This window comes from Scyliorhinus torazame, chromosome 17 (genome assembly GCF_047496885.1).
Source record: "Scyliorhinus torazame isolate Kashiwa2021f chromosome 17, sScyTor2.1, whole genome shotgun sequence".
NCBI lineage: Eukaryota > Metazoa > Chordata > Chondrichthyes > Carcharhiniformes > Scyliorhinidae > Scyliorhinus > Scyliorhinus torazame.
The window spans coordinates 111,826,368-111,844,239 of NC_092723.1; the positions used below are offsets into that span (position 1 = coordinate 111,826,368).

At 48.2% G+C, this 17,872-nt stretch overlaps 1 protein-coding gene across 2 annotated transcripts in view; it reads right to left on the reverse strand.

Annotated features, from left to right (window-relative positions):
- Window positions 1-17,872, reverse strand: part of LOC140394069 (uncharacterized) — a 405,190-nt gene that overhangs the window by 124,529 nt on the left and 262,789 nt on the right. For both annotated transcript variants that reach the window (XM_072480880.1, XM_072480881.1), the window contains exons 50-52: window positions 11,188-11,282; window positions 2,497-2,656; window positions 2,373-2,400 (exon numbers count right to left, since the gene is read on the reverse strand). In XM_072480880.1, coding sequence (XP_072336981.1) covers window positions 2,373-2,400; window positions 2,497-2,656; window positions 11,188-11,282 — 283 coding nt within the window. The remainder of the gene's footprint in view (window positions 1-2,372; window positions 2,401-2,496; window positions 2,657-11,187; window positions 11,283-17,872) is intronic.

The following is a 17,872-nucleotide window of genomic DNA, read 5'->3' on the forward strand; positions in this document are numbered from 1 at the left end:
GGTGCCACGTGGAACACCATTGATTCCAATGGGAAATGGAGGAGAGGCGGGTGAACCTGTACCCCAGTTTGGTAGGAGGCTGCGAACTGCCGCTGTTCGCCGTGCTTGTGCTGTGGGCGACATTCATCTGTACAACCGACTCTGGCTAGGCAAGTTCATGACTAATAAAGCCTAATGTTCACTCGCTCTCTCTGCCTCTTGGTGAATTGAAGGTATATCAGTGCCTATGCAGTGGAACGTATTGACGCCACTGTCGAGTCACTGGAGAATTGCGATTTGGTGTGAACCCGGCGCCCGCCAGCATTTCAGCGTCAGAATCGATTCTCCACCCAATTGTGCTACCCGATTATGGCGTCAGTCGACGGAGAATCCCCACCCACAAGTCTGATGGGCAGGGTCAAGACGGGTTTGCTGAGGTGGGATAGCCTTCCTCTGTCGTTGGCAGGCCAGGTGCAGGCAATTAAGATGAATATCTTGCCGTGGTTTTTATTTTTATTTCAGTGCCGACTGGTCATCTTGCCGAAATCAAATTTTATGTGGGTGATTAAGTCTGTTTCATCATTTGTGTGGGCAGGTAATGTGGCAAGGATTAGGAGGATGTTACTTCAGAGACGACGACAGTCGGGGGGGCTTGGCCCTTCCAACCTGTTATGCTATTATTTTTTATTATAAATTTAGAGTACCCAATTCATTTTTTCCAATTAAGGGGCAATTTAGCATGGCCAATCCACCTACATCTTTGGGTTGCGGGGGCGAAACCCACACAAACATAGGGTGCATGTGCAAACCCCACACAGACAGTGACCCAGAGTCAGGATCAAACCTGGGATCTCGGCGCCATGAGGCAGCAGGGCTAACCCTCTGCGCCACCGTGCTGCCCATCTGTTTTACTGTTATTGGCGGTACATGCTGTGATGGTGTGGAGTTGGAGTAGGGAGACAGAGGCTTTGTGGATGAGGATGGAGGTAGGCTCTTGTAAGGGGGCAGGTTTGTGGACGCTGACAACGACACCCCTCCCGTTTGCCCCAGAGATGTACTTGGGGAGTCTTGTGTTGGTGGCCGCGCTGAAAATATGGAGACAATTTTGGCAGCAATTTAGGCTGGGGGTGGGGTCGAAGTTGGTGCCGATCCAAGGAAACCAGCAAGTATAGATGTTAGGTTTCGGGGATGGGAGGAGCACGGGTAATAGAAATGAAGGGCTTATTTTTAGAAGAGCGGTTTTCAAATTTGGAGGAGTTGGGGAAAAGTTTGGGATCCCGCGGGAGGAGGTTTTTAGGTATATGCAAGTGCGGGATTTTGCGAAAAAGGTTTTTCTGACTTACCCAGTGGTTCTGTCCTCCTCGTTGTTGGAGAGGGTGTTGCCGGTGATGTAGTTAGATGAGGGAGGCATCTCGGTGATCTATGGGAGGATCGGGCATCTTTGGAGGGGGTTAAGGCCAAGTGGGAGGTGGAGCTTGGGATAGGGGTTGTGGTGTAAGGTACTGTGGCGAGTGAATGCCTCAATCTTGTGCACGAGGCTGGGGTTGATAAAGTATATAGAGCGCATGTAGTTGAATCGGTTGTTTGTGGGGTGGAGCATATTTGTCAGTGGTGTGGGAGGGGCCCAGCCTATCACGTATATATGTTTTGGTCCTGCCCTAGTTTTGGAGGTTGTTCTTTCGCACATAGTGATATTGCTTGTGGATTTAGAGCCCAGTCACCTGGGGACCATATTTGAGGTGTCGGACTTGGCGGAGTTGCAGACAGGAGTGGTCACGGATGTTTTAACCTTTGCCTTGTTGATCGCTCGCAGGCGGGTCCTGATGGGATGGAGGTCAGTTCCTCGGTACCTCAGTGTGGCTGGGAGATTTAAAGTAGTTTCTGTACTTGGAAAAGGTGAAATTTGCTGAGGGGGACAAATGAGGGGATCCATAAGAGTTTGGGTTTGTTTCTACCACATTTCAAGGACCTGGTTACGTCGACTGCTTGGGGGGAGGGGGGGGGGCAGTTTTAGGGCTTTGTGTTGGTTTTATTTTGTTATTGTAGGTGTTTTAAATGTTAAAAATGTGAATAAAAATACTTTTTTAAAAAGATATCCCAAGAACTGCACACACCATCCTCACTGAAAATCAATGTGCTCTCATCGTTTCAGCTCACAAGCTGCATTTGGATAGTCCACAATTTGTGAATCATAAAATGCATTTGTGCACAAAATCTATCAGCACAACAGTAGCCAGTCAAAAAGCTCCTAAATATTTAACAATTTACGTGGTTTCATTTTGATCAAATTTGAGCAGAGTGGGTTCCCAAAATGTTTCTAAGTAGGATATTCCAGCAAGTGTATTGACAGAGAGATCGTTTTTTAAGAATCAAGCTTTCCCTCAAATTCTTACCTGTTTTTGTCTGCACAAAATATTGTCCCTGAAATATAAAAGAGAAAAATATTAATGCAAAATACAGACTTATGACACCAAAATATATGTTGAGCACTTCCTTTACTTTAAACAAGGTTCATACCTGGTGGAAGATCTGGAATTCCTCCAGTCAAGCCCAGTTTCCGGACTTCCGATGCGAAGTGTGAGTTCACCCAAACCCTAACTATAGTTTCATTCACTGCAGTTTGAAAAGCTTGAAGATTATGTCCAAGCAAGTCGATCAGATTCTGGGCACTCAAATTCTGCAAAGGAAAAACAATTGAGAAATGAACAAGCTTTAACACTGCAACAGAACTGAGTCTTTTATTAAAGTCTTGGGAAATAGGATAAATCTGAGGTATCTGAGGTAAATATGGATTGCCATATTTTAGATTGGTAATTGTAATTCCCAGCTGTCCAATCCACAGTTGAGTTTTTAATTTCAGTAACCAGATTTGAGAAATGAAGGGCTGAATTCTCCTTTTGAGAGTCTAAGGGCGCGATTCTCCGGAAAGATTTCTAAATGTGATAGTCAGCGGGAATTGCCGCAGGCTTTCCAGTGCTCGGCCCAGTGAGGCCGGCAACGCAATTCAATATGAATTGGTCCATTAAATGAGGCCTCACGGGCTTCTCGCTGCATATGACTGATCTCGCTGGGACTGCACTCGCCAGCCCCCCGCTAACAATGTCGAGAAGCACTTAAGCTGCACTTGCTCAGCCAACCCCAGCAAGCTCACAATAATGGCGCCAAGGAGACAATCCCAAAGATTCAGGGACGCTGACCTGGGGAGGCTTCTGGACTCGGTAGAGACCAGGAGGGATGTCCTGTTGCCCCGGGGGTCCCAGGGGGTGAGCCACAAGGCAGCCAGTGCTGTCTGCGACGAGGTGGTGGCAGCGGTCAGCTCGGGGAGTATGACCAGAAGAACTGGCCTCCAGTGCCAGAAGGTCAACGACCTACACAGGGCAGCATGAGTAAGTAGACACCAACGCCCCCCCCCCCACCCCCACCTGCCCGCCCACCCCCACCACCATCACCAAGGGACCATCCACTCCCCCAACCCCCACAGGCGATGCCCAACCCTCCCTCCACCCCCCTCCCTTCACAACCCCAACCCTCCCATCCACCACTGAACCCCGCGTGTGGCTAACGATGCCCTCTCTGTCTCTCCTCAGGAAAAGCCCTCCCATAATCAATCATCGGGAGAGGGCCCAGACTGGTGGTGGGGTGCCGGACTTGAGAATCTTCACCTCCTTCGAGGAGCGGGCCCTGGAGGTGACCGTGGTGGCCGAGGACAGGGCGGTCACTCACGTGGAGGGTGGCGAACATCGCAGAGATGAGGAACCACCGGGCTCCTCCCGGAGGACACGTGTACTGATTGCCTTACTGACTGACTGACCCATCCCTCCCACTGATCACATGTCCATTCTCCTGCAGGTCTTCCAGATGACAGTTCCGGCCCATCCCGGGAGGCACCCTTTCCTGACTCCGAAGAGAACATCATGGAGGAGAGTTTGGAGGAAGCAACTGTTATAGCCGCATCACAACTATTGAGGAATTGAACTAAAGAAAAGGGCATTAGACTGGGATGACCAGTTAGGATAGTGTAGAGGTATACCCTAATATAGGAGAGTAGAAGATTAGGATAGTGCATTTATAGACATTAATTCGGGTTGCAGGGAATGGACAAAGGGGTTGGGCAAAGCATGGCCGGGAGGGGGATGGGTAACCATTAGGACCGGTTCTTTGTGCAAAGGATGCTGGGAGAAAGGGGCCCCAGGGCCGAGGAATGTATAGTGGGCCTATCAGGATCAGTAATTGTGAAGATCAGTTTATATGGCCAGGTCAACGAATGTGTGAGAAAGACCTATGAGAATCTTGCACTCATTACCATTACCTTATTTGGTCGGGTGTATGTGAAACGTGATGCTACATGAATGTATTTGAGAACACGTGCTTTGTCTCTCTTTGTTCACTCACTCTGGAGAAGTCGGAGGCTATGGTCTCTGGTATTTGTCAAGGTGAATGAGGCTTGCAAGCGGGTTGAAATAAAATAAAGGAATACCTATAAATCCAACTCAGCCTTTGACTGAGACCAGACTGAGGGCAGAAAGAACTCAATTTCATCACTACCATCCCCACTCTCCACCAGCGCAGATAAACATACCTCAGTGGGAAATGTTAGTGGACAGGCTTCTAGGGCACAATATGGTGAGCATCACACTGCTGATGATGCACATCTGGAGAAGGAAGAAACCCCAAGGCGAGACAGCAGTCGGAGGGCTGCTGGATCCCAGGTCCCAGCTGGGTCCCACCTTGATGCTGAGCCTCTGGAACAGGTCTACCTGGCGCTGATGGAGACGATAGGGAGCGGCCGGGACATTCAGAGAAGATGGCAGCGTCTCTCCAGCAGACCCATAGCCGAGTGGAGGAGTCCAAGAGGCTACGGGCGCAGGGGATGGTACTGGCAATGAGTGGCACCGAGGACAACACTGCTAGGGTGGCGACTGCAGTGGAGAGCCTGGTGCACGACGTCGGCACCATGAGTGAAGGTGTCCAAGGCATCGCTCAATCGGTGATGGCCATGGCTGAGGGTCTCAGTGGAATGTCTGCCTCACTGAGGGATGTCACCCAGTAAGTACCAGGCTGATATTGATGAGGTTCTGCAGGTCATGCCCTGTTCTTAGATGGGAATGGACGCGGCGCTGCAGAGCTTGTCCCAGTTATTACAAGCCAGGGTTTAGAGAGCCCCAAAGTGTATCATGGAGTTCACCTGACCCACAACTTTTACTAGATTTTGGTTATGGGGAGCACAAGGGCCCACTTTACAGGTGTGATGCAACAGAGATCTAAAGTAATTTTAAAACAAAACAATGTTTATTCCATGAATCCAGTTAACATTTTATAAGCACACAGTAAACATCTTAGCAACTATCATCTCAAATACTCCCCCCCCCCCCCGGCAAAGTATACAGTACTCTATTATGAGTAATCCTTAATCGTTCCTAGCAACATCCATAAGACAGATACCCTCTTTAACAAAGACAGCAGATTTAAATTGTCTACTGAGAACATTTATCACTTCAAAATTAGCAAGTGATCTGAAGACATTCTTTTCATGGAGAGAGATCAAAATTACACCTTGTTTGGCTGGATGGCACGGCTGTGCATGCACTATCGACAAGTGAGCTGGGGCCCTCCGGCCCCAGAGCCCCCAGAGAATGCTCACCAGCGGCATCAAAGGACGCAGGGCGAGGTAGGCAGCTGGCTGCCTCCACCTCTGATGTGCTTCCTGAGGAAACACCATGACGTAGTGGTAGAGCTAGGAGGGCCAAGCACATTGAGGATCACTGAGGACACCGGAATAGGGGGAAGGGGGTGTGGCACCATCTTGAGTGGGGTTTGTACAACATATTAAACATCTTTTCGCACAACCATTATGATGCTGCCACATCATTCCGCAATGCGGGCTGACCCCCAGACCTTTTGCCCATCTCTCCAGGCATCCCATCCCCCTCCCTGTGGCATTTGATGTGTTAAGTAAGTTGGTTCAACGTTGACTGCAACTGGATGCAGTGAAACTAGAAACAGGCTTCTGGCACAGGAGATGGTCCAACACTGTTTTATTGAACTTCCTGATTGCTGTACATAGTCTGCTGTGAGTTGACACTATTAATCTAACTGATAACCTCCTACTGGCTTGACCAGACTAACTCTCTACCTCATGGTGATAGTGCTCACTGGCTTGTGCACTCTTACTATCTCAGTAGCTGTGTCCTGTAGAGAAGAGACAGAGTCTTAATGCCCTGTGAGCTTTATAGTGGTGGTGTCCTGTCTGGTGATTGGTTGTTATGTGTCGTGTGTGTTCATTGGTTATCCTGTGTGTCAATCACTGCCTGTCTGCATCTCATTATATGCATGAGTGGATATTATGACAGCGTTCACCCACCCTCCAACCATGGGCAGGTCCCCGGAGCTGTATCCCATCCCCCAGGAGTTCCGATGTTGCATGTGTGGTGTTGCCTCCCGCAGTGTTCAAGCAGTTTCCAAGCATCAGGGTGTGATTGGGATGCTAAGCAATGACTCCCACATGCTACAGTGCCCACCCAGGGGAATCCACTTGGCATGTGTGGAGTGCTCACTTAACCACTATTGCCAATTCCCTATTAGCAATAGCCTACAGCCATGCAGCCAGAGGCCTCAGCAGTCAGTGGGGGTTATGGGTTGTAATTGCGGTAGACGGGCAGGGAAAAGGGTTGTCCCCGGAAAGGGCACAGACGATACAGAGGTTGCCATGGTGGTTCCGCAAGCAGTTACCCCCCCCCCCGGTTGCCTGGCAGCACAACCCCCAACCCCCCACTCCCCATGGCAGCCCACCCATGCAGAGGGTACCCCATCCCCAGCTGAGGGTCCCCCATCCCCCACCGAGCACTGGGGTGACAAGCCCGGCACGCCGGGCTCTTTGTCTGCAAGTAACGATGGCTACTCAGGTCCCCACAGAAGCACTTCCGCCAGATTCACGTTTTTCAAAAGGAGTGTTAATCAGCGCCTGCGTAAGGGCTTGCTGGGAGGCCGCAGAATGACGGGATGCCATTGGATGAAGGGTGGCTCTCGTTAATTGTATGGAAATGGGGCTTAAGTGGATGATAATTGGTATCTCACCACGCTACGGTGCGATCCCGATTTCGCCTACAGGATCTTGTTTTTGACCTCTCCCGCTATTCACCGACCTCGTTATGCCTTGAGCGAGAGCGCAACGAGGCTGGAGAATCGCAGCACAGGGGTGCGATTCAGCGGCCTCGATGCGCTGAACTTGGTGTGGGAAGGAGGCCATTGAATCTCACAAGAGGCCTCTTACGAGATTTGCGATGCCGTAAATATATCACAAGATTTCACGGAATCTTGCGAGATGTTGCAATCTGGATCATGCCCTCAGTAGACGGGATCAGCATATTTATAATTTCAAAATGCATTTGCCAGATACCCCTGCCGTCCAGGATCTAACAGCCACACCTGGGAGACCTCGCCAGGGCGTCATTTAGGTGCTGCTCCACAAAGGGCGGCATGTGGCGCATTGGTTAGCACTGGGACTGCGGTGCTGAGACCTGGGTTCGGATCCCGGCCCTGGGTCGCGGTCCGTGTGGAGTTTGCGCATTCTCCCCATGTCTGTGTGGGTTTCACCCCCACAACCCAAAGATGTGCTGGTTAGGTGGATTCGCCACCCTAAATTGCCCTTAATTGGAAAAAGAAAAATAATTGGCTACACTAAATTTATAACAAAAAAGGTACTGGTCCACAAAATGTGGGCCGTTTGTAATAGAACATAGAACGATACAGCGCAGTACAGGCCCTTCGGCCCACGATGTTGCACCGAAACAAAAGCCATCTAACCTACACTATGCCATTATCATCCATATGTTTATCCAATAAACTTTTAAATGCCCTCAATGTTGGCGAGTTCACTACTGTTGCAGGTAGGGCATTCCACGGCCTTACTACTCTTTGCGTAAAGAACCTACCTCTGACCTCTGTCCTATATCTATTACCCCTCAGTTTAAAGCTATGTCCCCTCGTGCCAGCCATTTCCATCCGCGGGAGAAGGCTCACACTGTCCACCCTATCTAACCCCCTGATCATTTTGTATGCCTCTATTAAGTCTCCTCTTAACCTTCTTCTCTCCAACCAAAACAACCTCAAGTCCATCAGCCTTTCCTCATAAGATTTTCCCTCCATACCAGGCAACATCCTGGTAAATCTCCTCTGCACCCGCTCCAAAGCCTCCACGTCCTTCCTATAATGCGGTGACCAGAACTGTACGCAATACTCCAAATGCGGCCGTACCAGAGTTCTGTACAGCTGCAACATGACCTCCTGACTCCGGAACTCAATCCCTCTACCAATAAAGGCCAACACTCCATAGGCCTTCTTCACAACCCTATCAACCTGGGTGGCAACTTTCAGGGATCTATGTACATGGACACCTAGATCCCTCTGCTCATCCACACTTCCAAGAACTTTACCATTAGCCAAATATTCCGCATTCCTGTTATTCCTTCCAAAGTGAATCACCTCACACTTCTCTACATTAAACTCCATTTGCCACCTCTCAGCCCAGCTCTGCAGCTTATCTATATCCCTCTGTAACCTGCTACATCCTTCCACACTATCGACAACACCACCGACTTTAGTATCGTCTGCAAATTTACTCACCCACCCTTCTGCGCCTTCCTCTAGGTCATTGATAAAAATGACAAACAGCAACGGCCCCAGAACAGATCCTTGTGGTACTCCACTTGTAACTGAACTCCATTCTGAACATTTCCCATCAACCACCACCCTCTGTCTTCTTTCAGCTAGCCAATTTCTGATCCACATCTCTAAATCACCCTCAATCCCCAGCCTCCGTATTTTCTGCAATAGCCTACCGTGGGGAACCTTATCAAACGCTTTGCTGAAATCCATATACACCACATCAACTGCTCTACCTCGTCTACCTGTTCAGTCACCTTCTCAAAGAACTCGATAAGGTTTGTGAGGCATGACCTACCCTTCGCAAAGCCATGCTGACTATCCCTGATCATATTATTCCTATCTAGATGATTATATATCTTGTCTCTTATAATCCCCTCCAAGACTTTACCCACTACAGACGTGAGGCTCACCGGTCTATAGTTGCCGGGGTTGTCTCTGCTCCCCTTTTTGAACAAAGGGACCACATTTGCTATCCTCCAGTCCTCTGGCACTATTCCTGTAGCCAATGATGACATAAAAATCAAAGCCAAAGGTCCAGCAATCTCTTCCCTGGCCTCCCAGAGAATCCTAGGATAAATCCCATCAGGACCCGGGGACTTATCTAATTTCAGCCTGTCCAGAATTGCCAACACCTCTTTCCTACGTATCTCAATGCCATCTATTCTATTAGCCTGGGTCTCAGCATTCTCCTCCACAACATTATCTTTTTCCTGAGTGAATACTGACGAAAAATATTCATTTAGTATCTCGCCTATCTCTTCAGACTCCACACACAACTTCCCATCCCTGTCCTTGACTGGTCCTACTCTTTCCCTAGTCATTCGCTTATTCCTGACATACCTATAGAAAGCTTTTGGGTTTTCCTTGATCCTACCTGCCAAATACTTCTCATGTCCCCTCCTTGCTCGTCTTAGCTCTCTCTTTAGATCCTTCCTCGCTACCTTGTAACTATCCATCGCCCCAACTGAAACTTCACACCTCATCTTCACATAGGCCTCCTTCTTCCTCTTAACAAGAGATTCCACTTCTTTGGTAAACCACGGTTCCCTCGCTCGACGCCTTCCTCCCTGCCTGACCGGTACCTAGGGGGGTTTCCCAGGCCATTAGAAACCTCCGGAGTGGTCAGGGACAGGGCAGAGAGTCACTCCGGCACTCCTATTGCCACCCAGGCACTGTTGGTCTGGCACTCTGGCAATGTCACCCAGGCACTGTCACTGCCTGGGTGGCAGGCTGGCAGTGCCAAAGTGCTTAGGTGCCAGTTTGCACTGCCAGAGATCGGACCCGAGGATGCCTTACCAGGTGGAGGAGGGTTTAAATGTGGTTCCCTGGGGCCACCCCAAGGTTGAAAGATCAAGGCAACCAGACAAAATGGCACCCCAATCAAGGAGGAGCCTTTCCTCTCAGCCCGCCAGGAGAAAATGACTCAAGTGCGCCACAAAACTTCCTGCTAAATGTGCCCAAAACTGGATATAGAATCTTTTCAGTTGAGTCACATCCTAAGTGTTCCCGTCAGAACTGAATCCCGTGCAATTTGTGTTCCAACTGGGAATGCAAATGGAACAGCACTTTACCGTTGTGAATTGAAGCGATTCCCACCCCTGCTCGCAGAAGATTCGCAGGGGCCGAAATTTACATCAAAGAGCCTGACAAGCTGGAGCTGAACACGCTTCACTCACCATACACCCTCTTTCCAGCCAAGAAGATGGCTCCCCCCTCCCCCCCCACAACCCCTACCTTTTGAGGAGAGGAGGGACTCCTTCTTCCCCAGGGTGGGTCGCCGACTCAAGCCCGCCCTCCTGAACAACGCCTGGAGGAGATGCCACAGGCAGTCAGTGCGGCTAGCATCACCAAGAGGAGACACTAGTGATCCTGAGGGGTATGTGTCACTGGCCAGTCCTCTACTCTGAGAAGTACGGTGTGCCAGGGTGGGTTCCATAGGCCAAGGTGCAGGGGTCCTTTGGTTGGGGTGAGCTCTGCTATCCCGTTTCCTCTGCAGTGGAGCTGCATTCTGAGGAGTGCACTGAGGAGTGTCAACACCTGGTGGGCCAGTGACTGAGCAGGGCCAAAGCCCATCCCCTTGATGATACTGTTGGGGCATGATGGTTTCCGCAGAGGACAGACTGGGTGGGTTCTCACATGACAAGAGGCTCTCTGCGCATTTATAGGACACAGTGAGCAGTCAAGTGTGAAGCGCTAGCGGCCTGTAAGTTGCACCAAAGAGATGGGCTTAAATCACATACTGGCAGTTTGAGCCCGGCCACTCTGGTCCAGAGGGGACAACCCAAGTGTACGGACATGAGATCAAAGTAACTCAATCCCATCAATAATAACAATCCCATGTTATTATTTATCACCACTTCCCACCAAATGAAGCACAGTGGTTAAAACCAGAGAGGGCTCATTGTGATGTTAACGACTGAAAAATTAACTCGTAACAGTTTCCTGCCAGAAATTAGATGGTAGTTAAAACTCATGCCAAAGAAAAAGTGCAACCTTAGCAACCAGATCAAAATCAGATAAGTTTAGTAATAAGAATGGGCAAACCTTTACTTCCTGCGGATTCAGACTTGCGAAGGTTTCAAAATCCATATTTACTGTATAATTCGCAAAAATTTCAAGATCAGCCAGTGGGGCAGCATCTTAAATAAAAGAAACGGCATTCATAAGAACTTAATAAAGATAACAGAAGTGGGCCACTCAGCCCGCAAGACTATTTCACCATTCAATAAAATTGTAGCTAATCTGATGGTGGTCATAATTCCACATTCTTGCCTGCCTCCACCACTCCAAACACCTTTTACCTTATGTGGTAAACTTCTTTGCAGCGTTTTATTGAATGCCTTTAGGAAATTTAAATACAATACATCCATTGCCTCCCCTTTATCCATGCTGCTTGTTACATCCTGAAAGAATTCTAAGAAATTGGTCAAACACAACTTTCTTTTAATTAAACCATATTGACTCTGGCTGATTGTGGTACGATTTTCTAAATGTCTTGCTACTTCCTTATAATGGATTCCAGACTTTTCCCAACGACAAATGTTCTGCTAACTGGCCTATAGTTTCTGTTTTCTGGTTCCCTCCTTTGATTAGCGGTGTTACTGTTTTGTGGTTTTCCAATTTTCAGAGACCTTTTTAGAACCTCGGGAATTTTCGATGATAACAAACAATACATCCAATATCACTGTAGCCACTTATTTTAAGTTTCCAGAAGTTTGATTCTTCTGAAGGCTCTCTGGACCTTGAAAAATAGCGGGCGAGACCCAGATGTTGAAACCCTACCCCCAGTTCTGGCAGATCCAATTTTTGCCAGCAAGGGAAGGGCGTGTGGTATGATACATACAAGAGGGAAACCTGAATTCTGCAAGGTCATTGGAACCTGCAGCTGAGCTCAAGCAGGCCCCATTTTGGCTGTTCCAAGAGCTTTACCATGCATTTTGGGAGCAATAAATTGATTGAGTAGCTATAAATACTCATGAAAAGTTGATAAGGGCTGTTCAATTCATGATCTGATGCTTCTTTAAATCCCCTGCTCTTTAAACTTGAAATGAAACAAGGTTAATTTTTCAGAGAGAGTTAAAAATCTACTGACTGCTGGGCTACTTTGATTGACCAGCTTTCCCTACAGGTTAAAGAAAAACATTAGTTCTTTGTTGAAATTTCCCAAGGGTATTCTTATATCATTATGATTACGTTGTTGAGTTTCAAAGCCACAATTGCCTCAGCAGGGGATTTGGTGTTCACAGTCTGATTGACAGTTTAAAAAGCTATTAAGGGATTAGTTGCCGTTGATATGTCTTATGATTAGAAGTTTGCTTGTTTTTATAGGAGATTGAACACCTGAGGAATTTTAAAAACTTTGAATGGTTTTCATTAAAGGGAGTTTTTCGCAATAAGGGTGTATGAGCGAGAATTACACTTGATTGTTAGAAATGTATTTTGTCACCTCCACATGGCACCTGGTGGCTGCACTTGGTGGACACTGGATTAGTGACTATGGAGATGTCATAGGGGGCATTATGGATGGGTGGGTGAGATTAATTATCAGGATTAAACGTGTGGATCCTCTGCATCACAATAATCTAGGAGATCACATTCAGCATAGCTTCAGAAAGGAGGATCCTATCAAACCAATCTTTGACTTAGTTGAGCAAGTGACAATGCAAATAGTTGGCAGAAAACCCTATTGTGCATTGCATCCGGATTTACAAATAGCAAATTCAAAACATACATCGTGGGAATCAATAAGAAATTATCTGAAGGGTAAAAAGTAATTAGAGCTTATTAGAACAGGTAGGTTATAGATAGGGGTGGGGTGGGGGGGGGGGGGGGGTGCTGTAAATTACTAAGTGTTGGGGACACTATCATTTCTCATGTTTATCAATCGACGAAACATATTTTTTAAGGATTTTGAAACTCAGTATAAATTAGCCAATCTACTGGACATACAAAATTGAGAAGAGTGGTGTAATTGAAGGAGACAGTTGAAAAATTATAGGATGAGTTGGATAGAAAAGTAAAAAATGAAAAATATCCATGGCAGTTTGCCCAATCTCAGCTTAACTTCCTTGGAATATCAGTATAAACCCCAGAGAATTGTCATAAATGGGCATTTATGGTGGTGGCCGTGGTGTGAGTGGTCACACACAGGGCAGCTCCTGCTTGAAGGCATAGAAAGGACCTCTTTTTACCCAAAAAGTATCACCAACGGAAAAGTGTAGCTGAAGGTTGAAGGAGAAGATCCCCCCTAGTTGTGGCATGTCTGCTAGTCACCAAACCCGGCAGAAGAAGGTGAAAAGACCTGGCCAAGGAGTTGGAAGAGACCTGTGGCAGAGCAGCTATTAGAAAGATGATGGAGGGAGAAGGGTCAGTGCAAGTTGGAAAGCCACAGATGGAACAGTTGATGGCTTTCACCAGGGAAGAGACCTGTCAGGAAAGGAAAGAGATGCAGGAGGACAGATCAAAGGCCATCAAAGTGCTTTGATACCCCTGAAGAGCTTGATGAAAAAGGCTGAAAAGTGTTTGGAGCCACAGGGGTTGCAGATCCGAGAGATGGAGAGGGTGATGTCAGACCACAGCGATCGGGTGGTGGCGTTGGAAGCGGAGGTGGGGCTCTTAGGAGGCCTTTGCAAGATGCTGAGAGCAAAGGTGGAACAGCAAGAGAACAGGTCAAGAAGGCAGAACCTGTGTATTGTCGGCCTGCCTGAAGGGGTGGAAGGCACCAGTGCCATGAGGTATGTCTCGAGGATGCTGGTAGGGCTGGTGGCGGAGGGGGTGCTGGACAATGTTCCTGAGGTGGACAGAGCGCACAGGTCACTGAGGCAGAACCAAGAGCTGGGGAGCGACCACGGGCGGTGATCGTAAGACTCCATATGTTTGTGGAAAAAGAGAAGATCCTGCAGTGGGCCAGGGAGAAGAGGAGCTGCGAATGAGAAGAGAACAAGAGAACCAGGATATTGGAGCTGAACTGGCAAAACGGCATGCTGGATTAAATCGGGCCAATGCTGTGCTGTATTGACGGCAGATCAAGTTTGGGGTGCTCCACCCGGCGAAACTATAGGTGACTTATGAGGGCCGTGAATGTTATTTTGAGGCCGCCAGAAGCGGCCAATGACTTTATCAAGGAGAACAAATGGGGAGGAGAACTGAACTTTATTGGGAGACGGAGGTGCCAGCACCTTGGAGCAATGGAAGATACGGGTAGAGTAGGGATGGAGGGTGGGAGAAGTTTTTTCTTTTCCTCCCAGGTGGAGAGTTTCTCTTTTTCCTGTTGGCCCAACAATGGGTCGCAGGGGTGAAAAGTTTGTAAGGGGATGGCCGTCCCCCCGTCCTGCTGCCTGTGGTGGTGTATTTCGATTTTGTTTGTCTTTGAGGGAGGCGACCTGTGGTCTGAGATGTGTCTTTGTTTGGGTGGGAGAGGGGGAGGTCCGCGGGGATGGCAAATGATAGAGGGGAATGGAGGGGGTAAGCCCCCGGTAAGGCTTATAACATGGAACATGTGAGGGCGCAATGAAAAGATCTTGGGTTTTGAGTTTAAAAGCGGAGGTGGTCTTTCTGCAAGAGACACATCTCCGTATGAAGGACCAGGTTAGGTTGAGAAAGGGATCCGTGGGTCAGGTATTAAACTTGGAGTTTGACTTAAAGTCACAGGATGTGGCCATCTTGATGAGCAAGAAGACGGAGTTTGTGAACACGAAGGAAATGAGGGACCCAGGTTGGGAGATATGTGGTGGTGAGCGGGGTATTGCAGGGGCGCGATAGTGTTGGTGAATGTATATGCACAGAATTGGGACAATGTAGCGTTTATGAGGGGGTTGTTGATAGTGATCCTGGACTTGGCTATGCACCAGTTGATTATGGGAGGAGGCTTTAATTGTGTTCTAGAGTTGAGGGTGGTTAGGTCGCGTCCCAGGTCAATGGGAAGGATATGATTAGCAAAGGAGCTGTGAGGGTGCGTGGAAAAGTGAGTAGCTCCACCGGTGCTATTCCTGTTGTGGCGTGTGGGGTTGTTCTGTAGTCAAATAGCCAGCGCGACAGTTTGGTGTCCAATGATGCTGCTGACTGTTTCTTCAACCCGACTTTTAAGGTCTGGACGGCTCTCTCCGCCAAACCATTCGACGCCGGGTGGTATGGAGCCATCCTTATGTGCCGAATGCCATTCGACTTCATAAATTTTGTGAAGTCCTGGCTGGTGAAAACCGATCCATTATCTGAAACTAACACCTCCGGGATACCATGAGTTGCGAACGAGGTGCGGATTTTTTCAATGGTAGTTGTTGAATTTGCAGAGTTCATTTTGTAGACGTCCAGCCATTTCTGCAAACTGGACCGGTTTTATTATCCCCTCATGCTCTAATCGTTTTATTTCCATATCGACTTTCTGTCTTAATGCGAAGGGTACTGGTCGGACATTGTAGAATTTTGGGACAGCCTCTGGATCTCCATGCAATGTCGCCTTTGCTCCCTTTATTGTTCCGAGCCCTTCTCAGGAAACCTCTGGGTATTTGCAGAGGAGTTCGCTCAGGCGGCCATTTTCTAGCTGAAAAATGTTTACCAAATCCAGCTGGATCTCTTTTAGCCAGTTTCGTCCCAATAAGCTTGGCCCCACACCTTTCACTACCATTAAAGGCAGCCTAACCAGTTGCTCTCCATAAGCCACAGCAGTTACATGCGTTGTGCCCAACACTCTCAGTGGTTCCCCTCAAAATAACATTCACGGCCCTCATAAGGCACCTCAGTTTTGCCGAGGTCCTGGTTAGGAATAAGGGTTGGAGTCCAGTGCAAATTTTATTGAATACATTTTCCCCTATCACTGATACGGCTGCTCCAGTGTCGACTTCCATCAGTGTGGGACGTCCATTCAACCTCATGGATAATTTAATGGGTTTTGATTTCACCTTCGTTCCACAATTTAGTTGTTTCTTGTCGGAGGTAGGTGGGGCTTCTAGGGTATGCATTCTCCTATATCCCAGGCTACATGACCTTCTCCAAGATGATGGTTTTGGGCTTCTAGTTCTCCTTTCGGTCTCCGATCTCTGGCAACAACTACAATAGTTTGCCGGGCGAAAGGCTGAAGGGGCTGCCGTCTGTCTGGACCTAATTTTCCCTTGCTTGGGAGGGCTTCTGCGAGTGGGCCCGGTTAACTTAGTATCCGAGTCGTTCCTGAGGGTGGCTATGCAGTTGCCTATCCCCCAGCGGTAGTCCCTCAACTCAGTTTCACTGGTATAGGTTTCTACCTCCATCGGAGTACCCTGTAACTCATGCACACTGCTTGCCGCTTTTTCCAAGGACAAAGTCAGCTGCAATGCTTGTTTGCAAGCCAGCTCGGCCTCTGCTAACAGACGTTTCTGTATTGCTAAATTATTTATTCCACATACCAAACGATCTCGGAGCATTTCAGTTAGCGTCACACCAAATTCGCAAGACTCTGCTAATAGCCTTAATCTTGTTAAAAGGTTTGTAATGACACCAGTGTCTCGGAATGCTGAGTAAAACCGGTATCTTCGCAGGATCAGAGATGGCTTGGGGTCATAGTACTCTTTTGCTAAGTCCGTCAATTCCTGGAAAGTTTTCGTGTCCGGTGCCTCCGGAAACGTGAGACTGCGCATAATGGCAAAGGCTGCTGGTCCACACGCGGTCAGCAGAATAACCCGTTGCTTTTCATCGGGAATTATAATATCATTTGCTCTGAAGAAGTACTTCATCCGCTCTACATATTGGGCCCAGTCTTCCACTGCAGGGTCAAAAGGGTCCAGCTTTCCCAATAAAGGTATTTTGCCTGTCAGTGGCTTACCCTCAATATGCGGCAGCTGCTGATGAGCAGGTTTCTCCGGATCGTTCCGTTTTCCTAGTCGCCACTGTAATAAGTCAACGGAGGTAGAAGTCCCGTCACCAGAATTCCTTTTATTTACAAACCCAACAGCTGAACAACCATGACCATTCAGTCTGCTGTCTACACCGGGAGTGCAGAGGATCTGACACTCCCTGTTATATACACAGAAAGGGGTTCCCTGATTGGGCCACTACTCAGGGAACTCGTATTCTAATTGGCCAATCTCAAAGGCCTGGCCTAAGTCATTATACTTTACCATTGACCCTATCAAAATTTGGGGAGTCAGGTGGACTCCCATTAAAAGAGGTGCCATGTGGGGCATACATCTATGAAGCCTTCCATCCAAGAAGCTACAATGAGTTCTCCTAGGGACATCTGAAGCTAGTTTCACTTATACTTCTAGAAATACCCATGAGTTACTCAACAAGTTCCCTTTCTCTCTCACTCTGTAAGAAGCCACAAAGAAGTTTCTTCGAATAAAGCGGAGGTTTCTTTGAAAAAAGCTCCAGCTTCTTGTCAGTGTTCAAGCCTCTGAATGGACAGGCAGAATCCCAGTTCTACAGTGTAGTGGTTGATGCATGATCAATTACACAAAGACGAGAGTAGGATGTAATCGAGGCTTTATTACACTGAGATGTGTGGCCTCCTACAGCAGCTGACGAAATGGCTGCTGAACTGGGAGCACGCATATTTATACTCCGCCTACTGGGCGGAGCCAGCAGGCAGGGATCTACCCCCGTGCCTGTAGTACAGGGGCCTTACCATAAAGCATCTATATCAACATCCGATATACAATATTTACATCAGTGGTGACTACCACATTCACCCCCTGTTAAAAATGTGTTCGGCGGGGGTGGTGGAGAACTATGTACACAAAGTTGTGTTTTAAAAGTACAG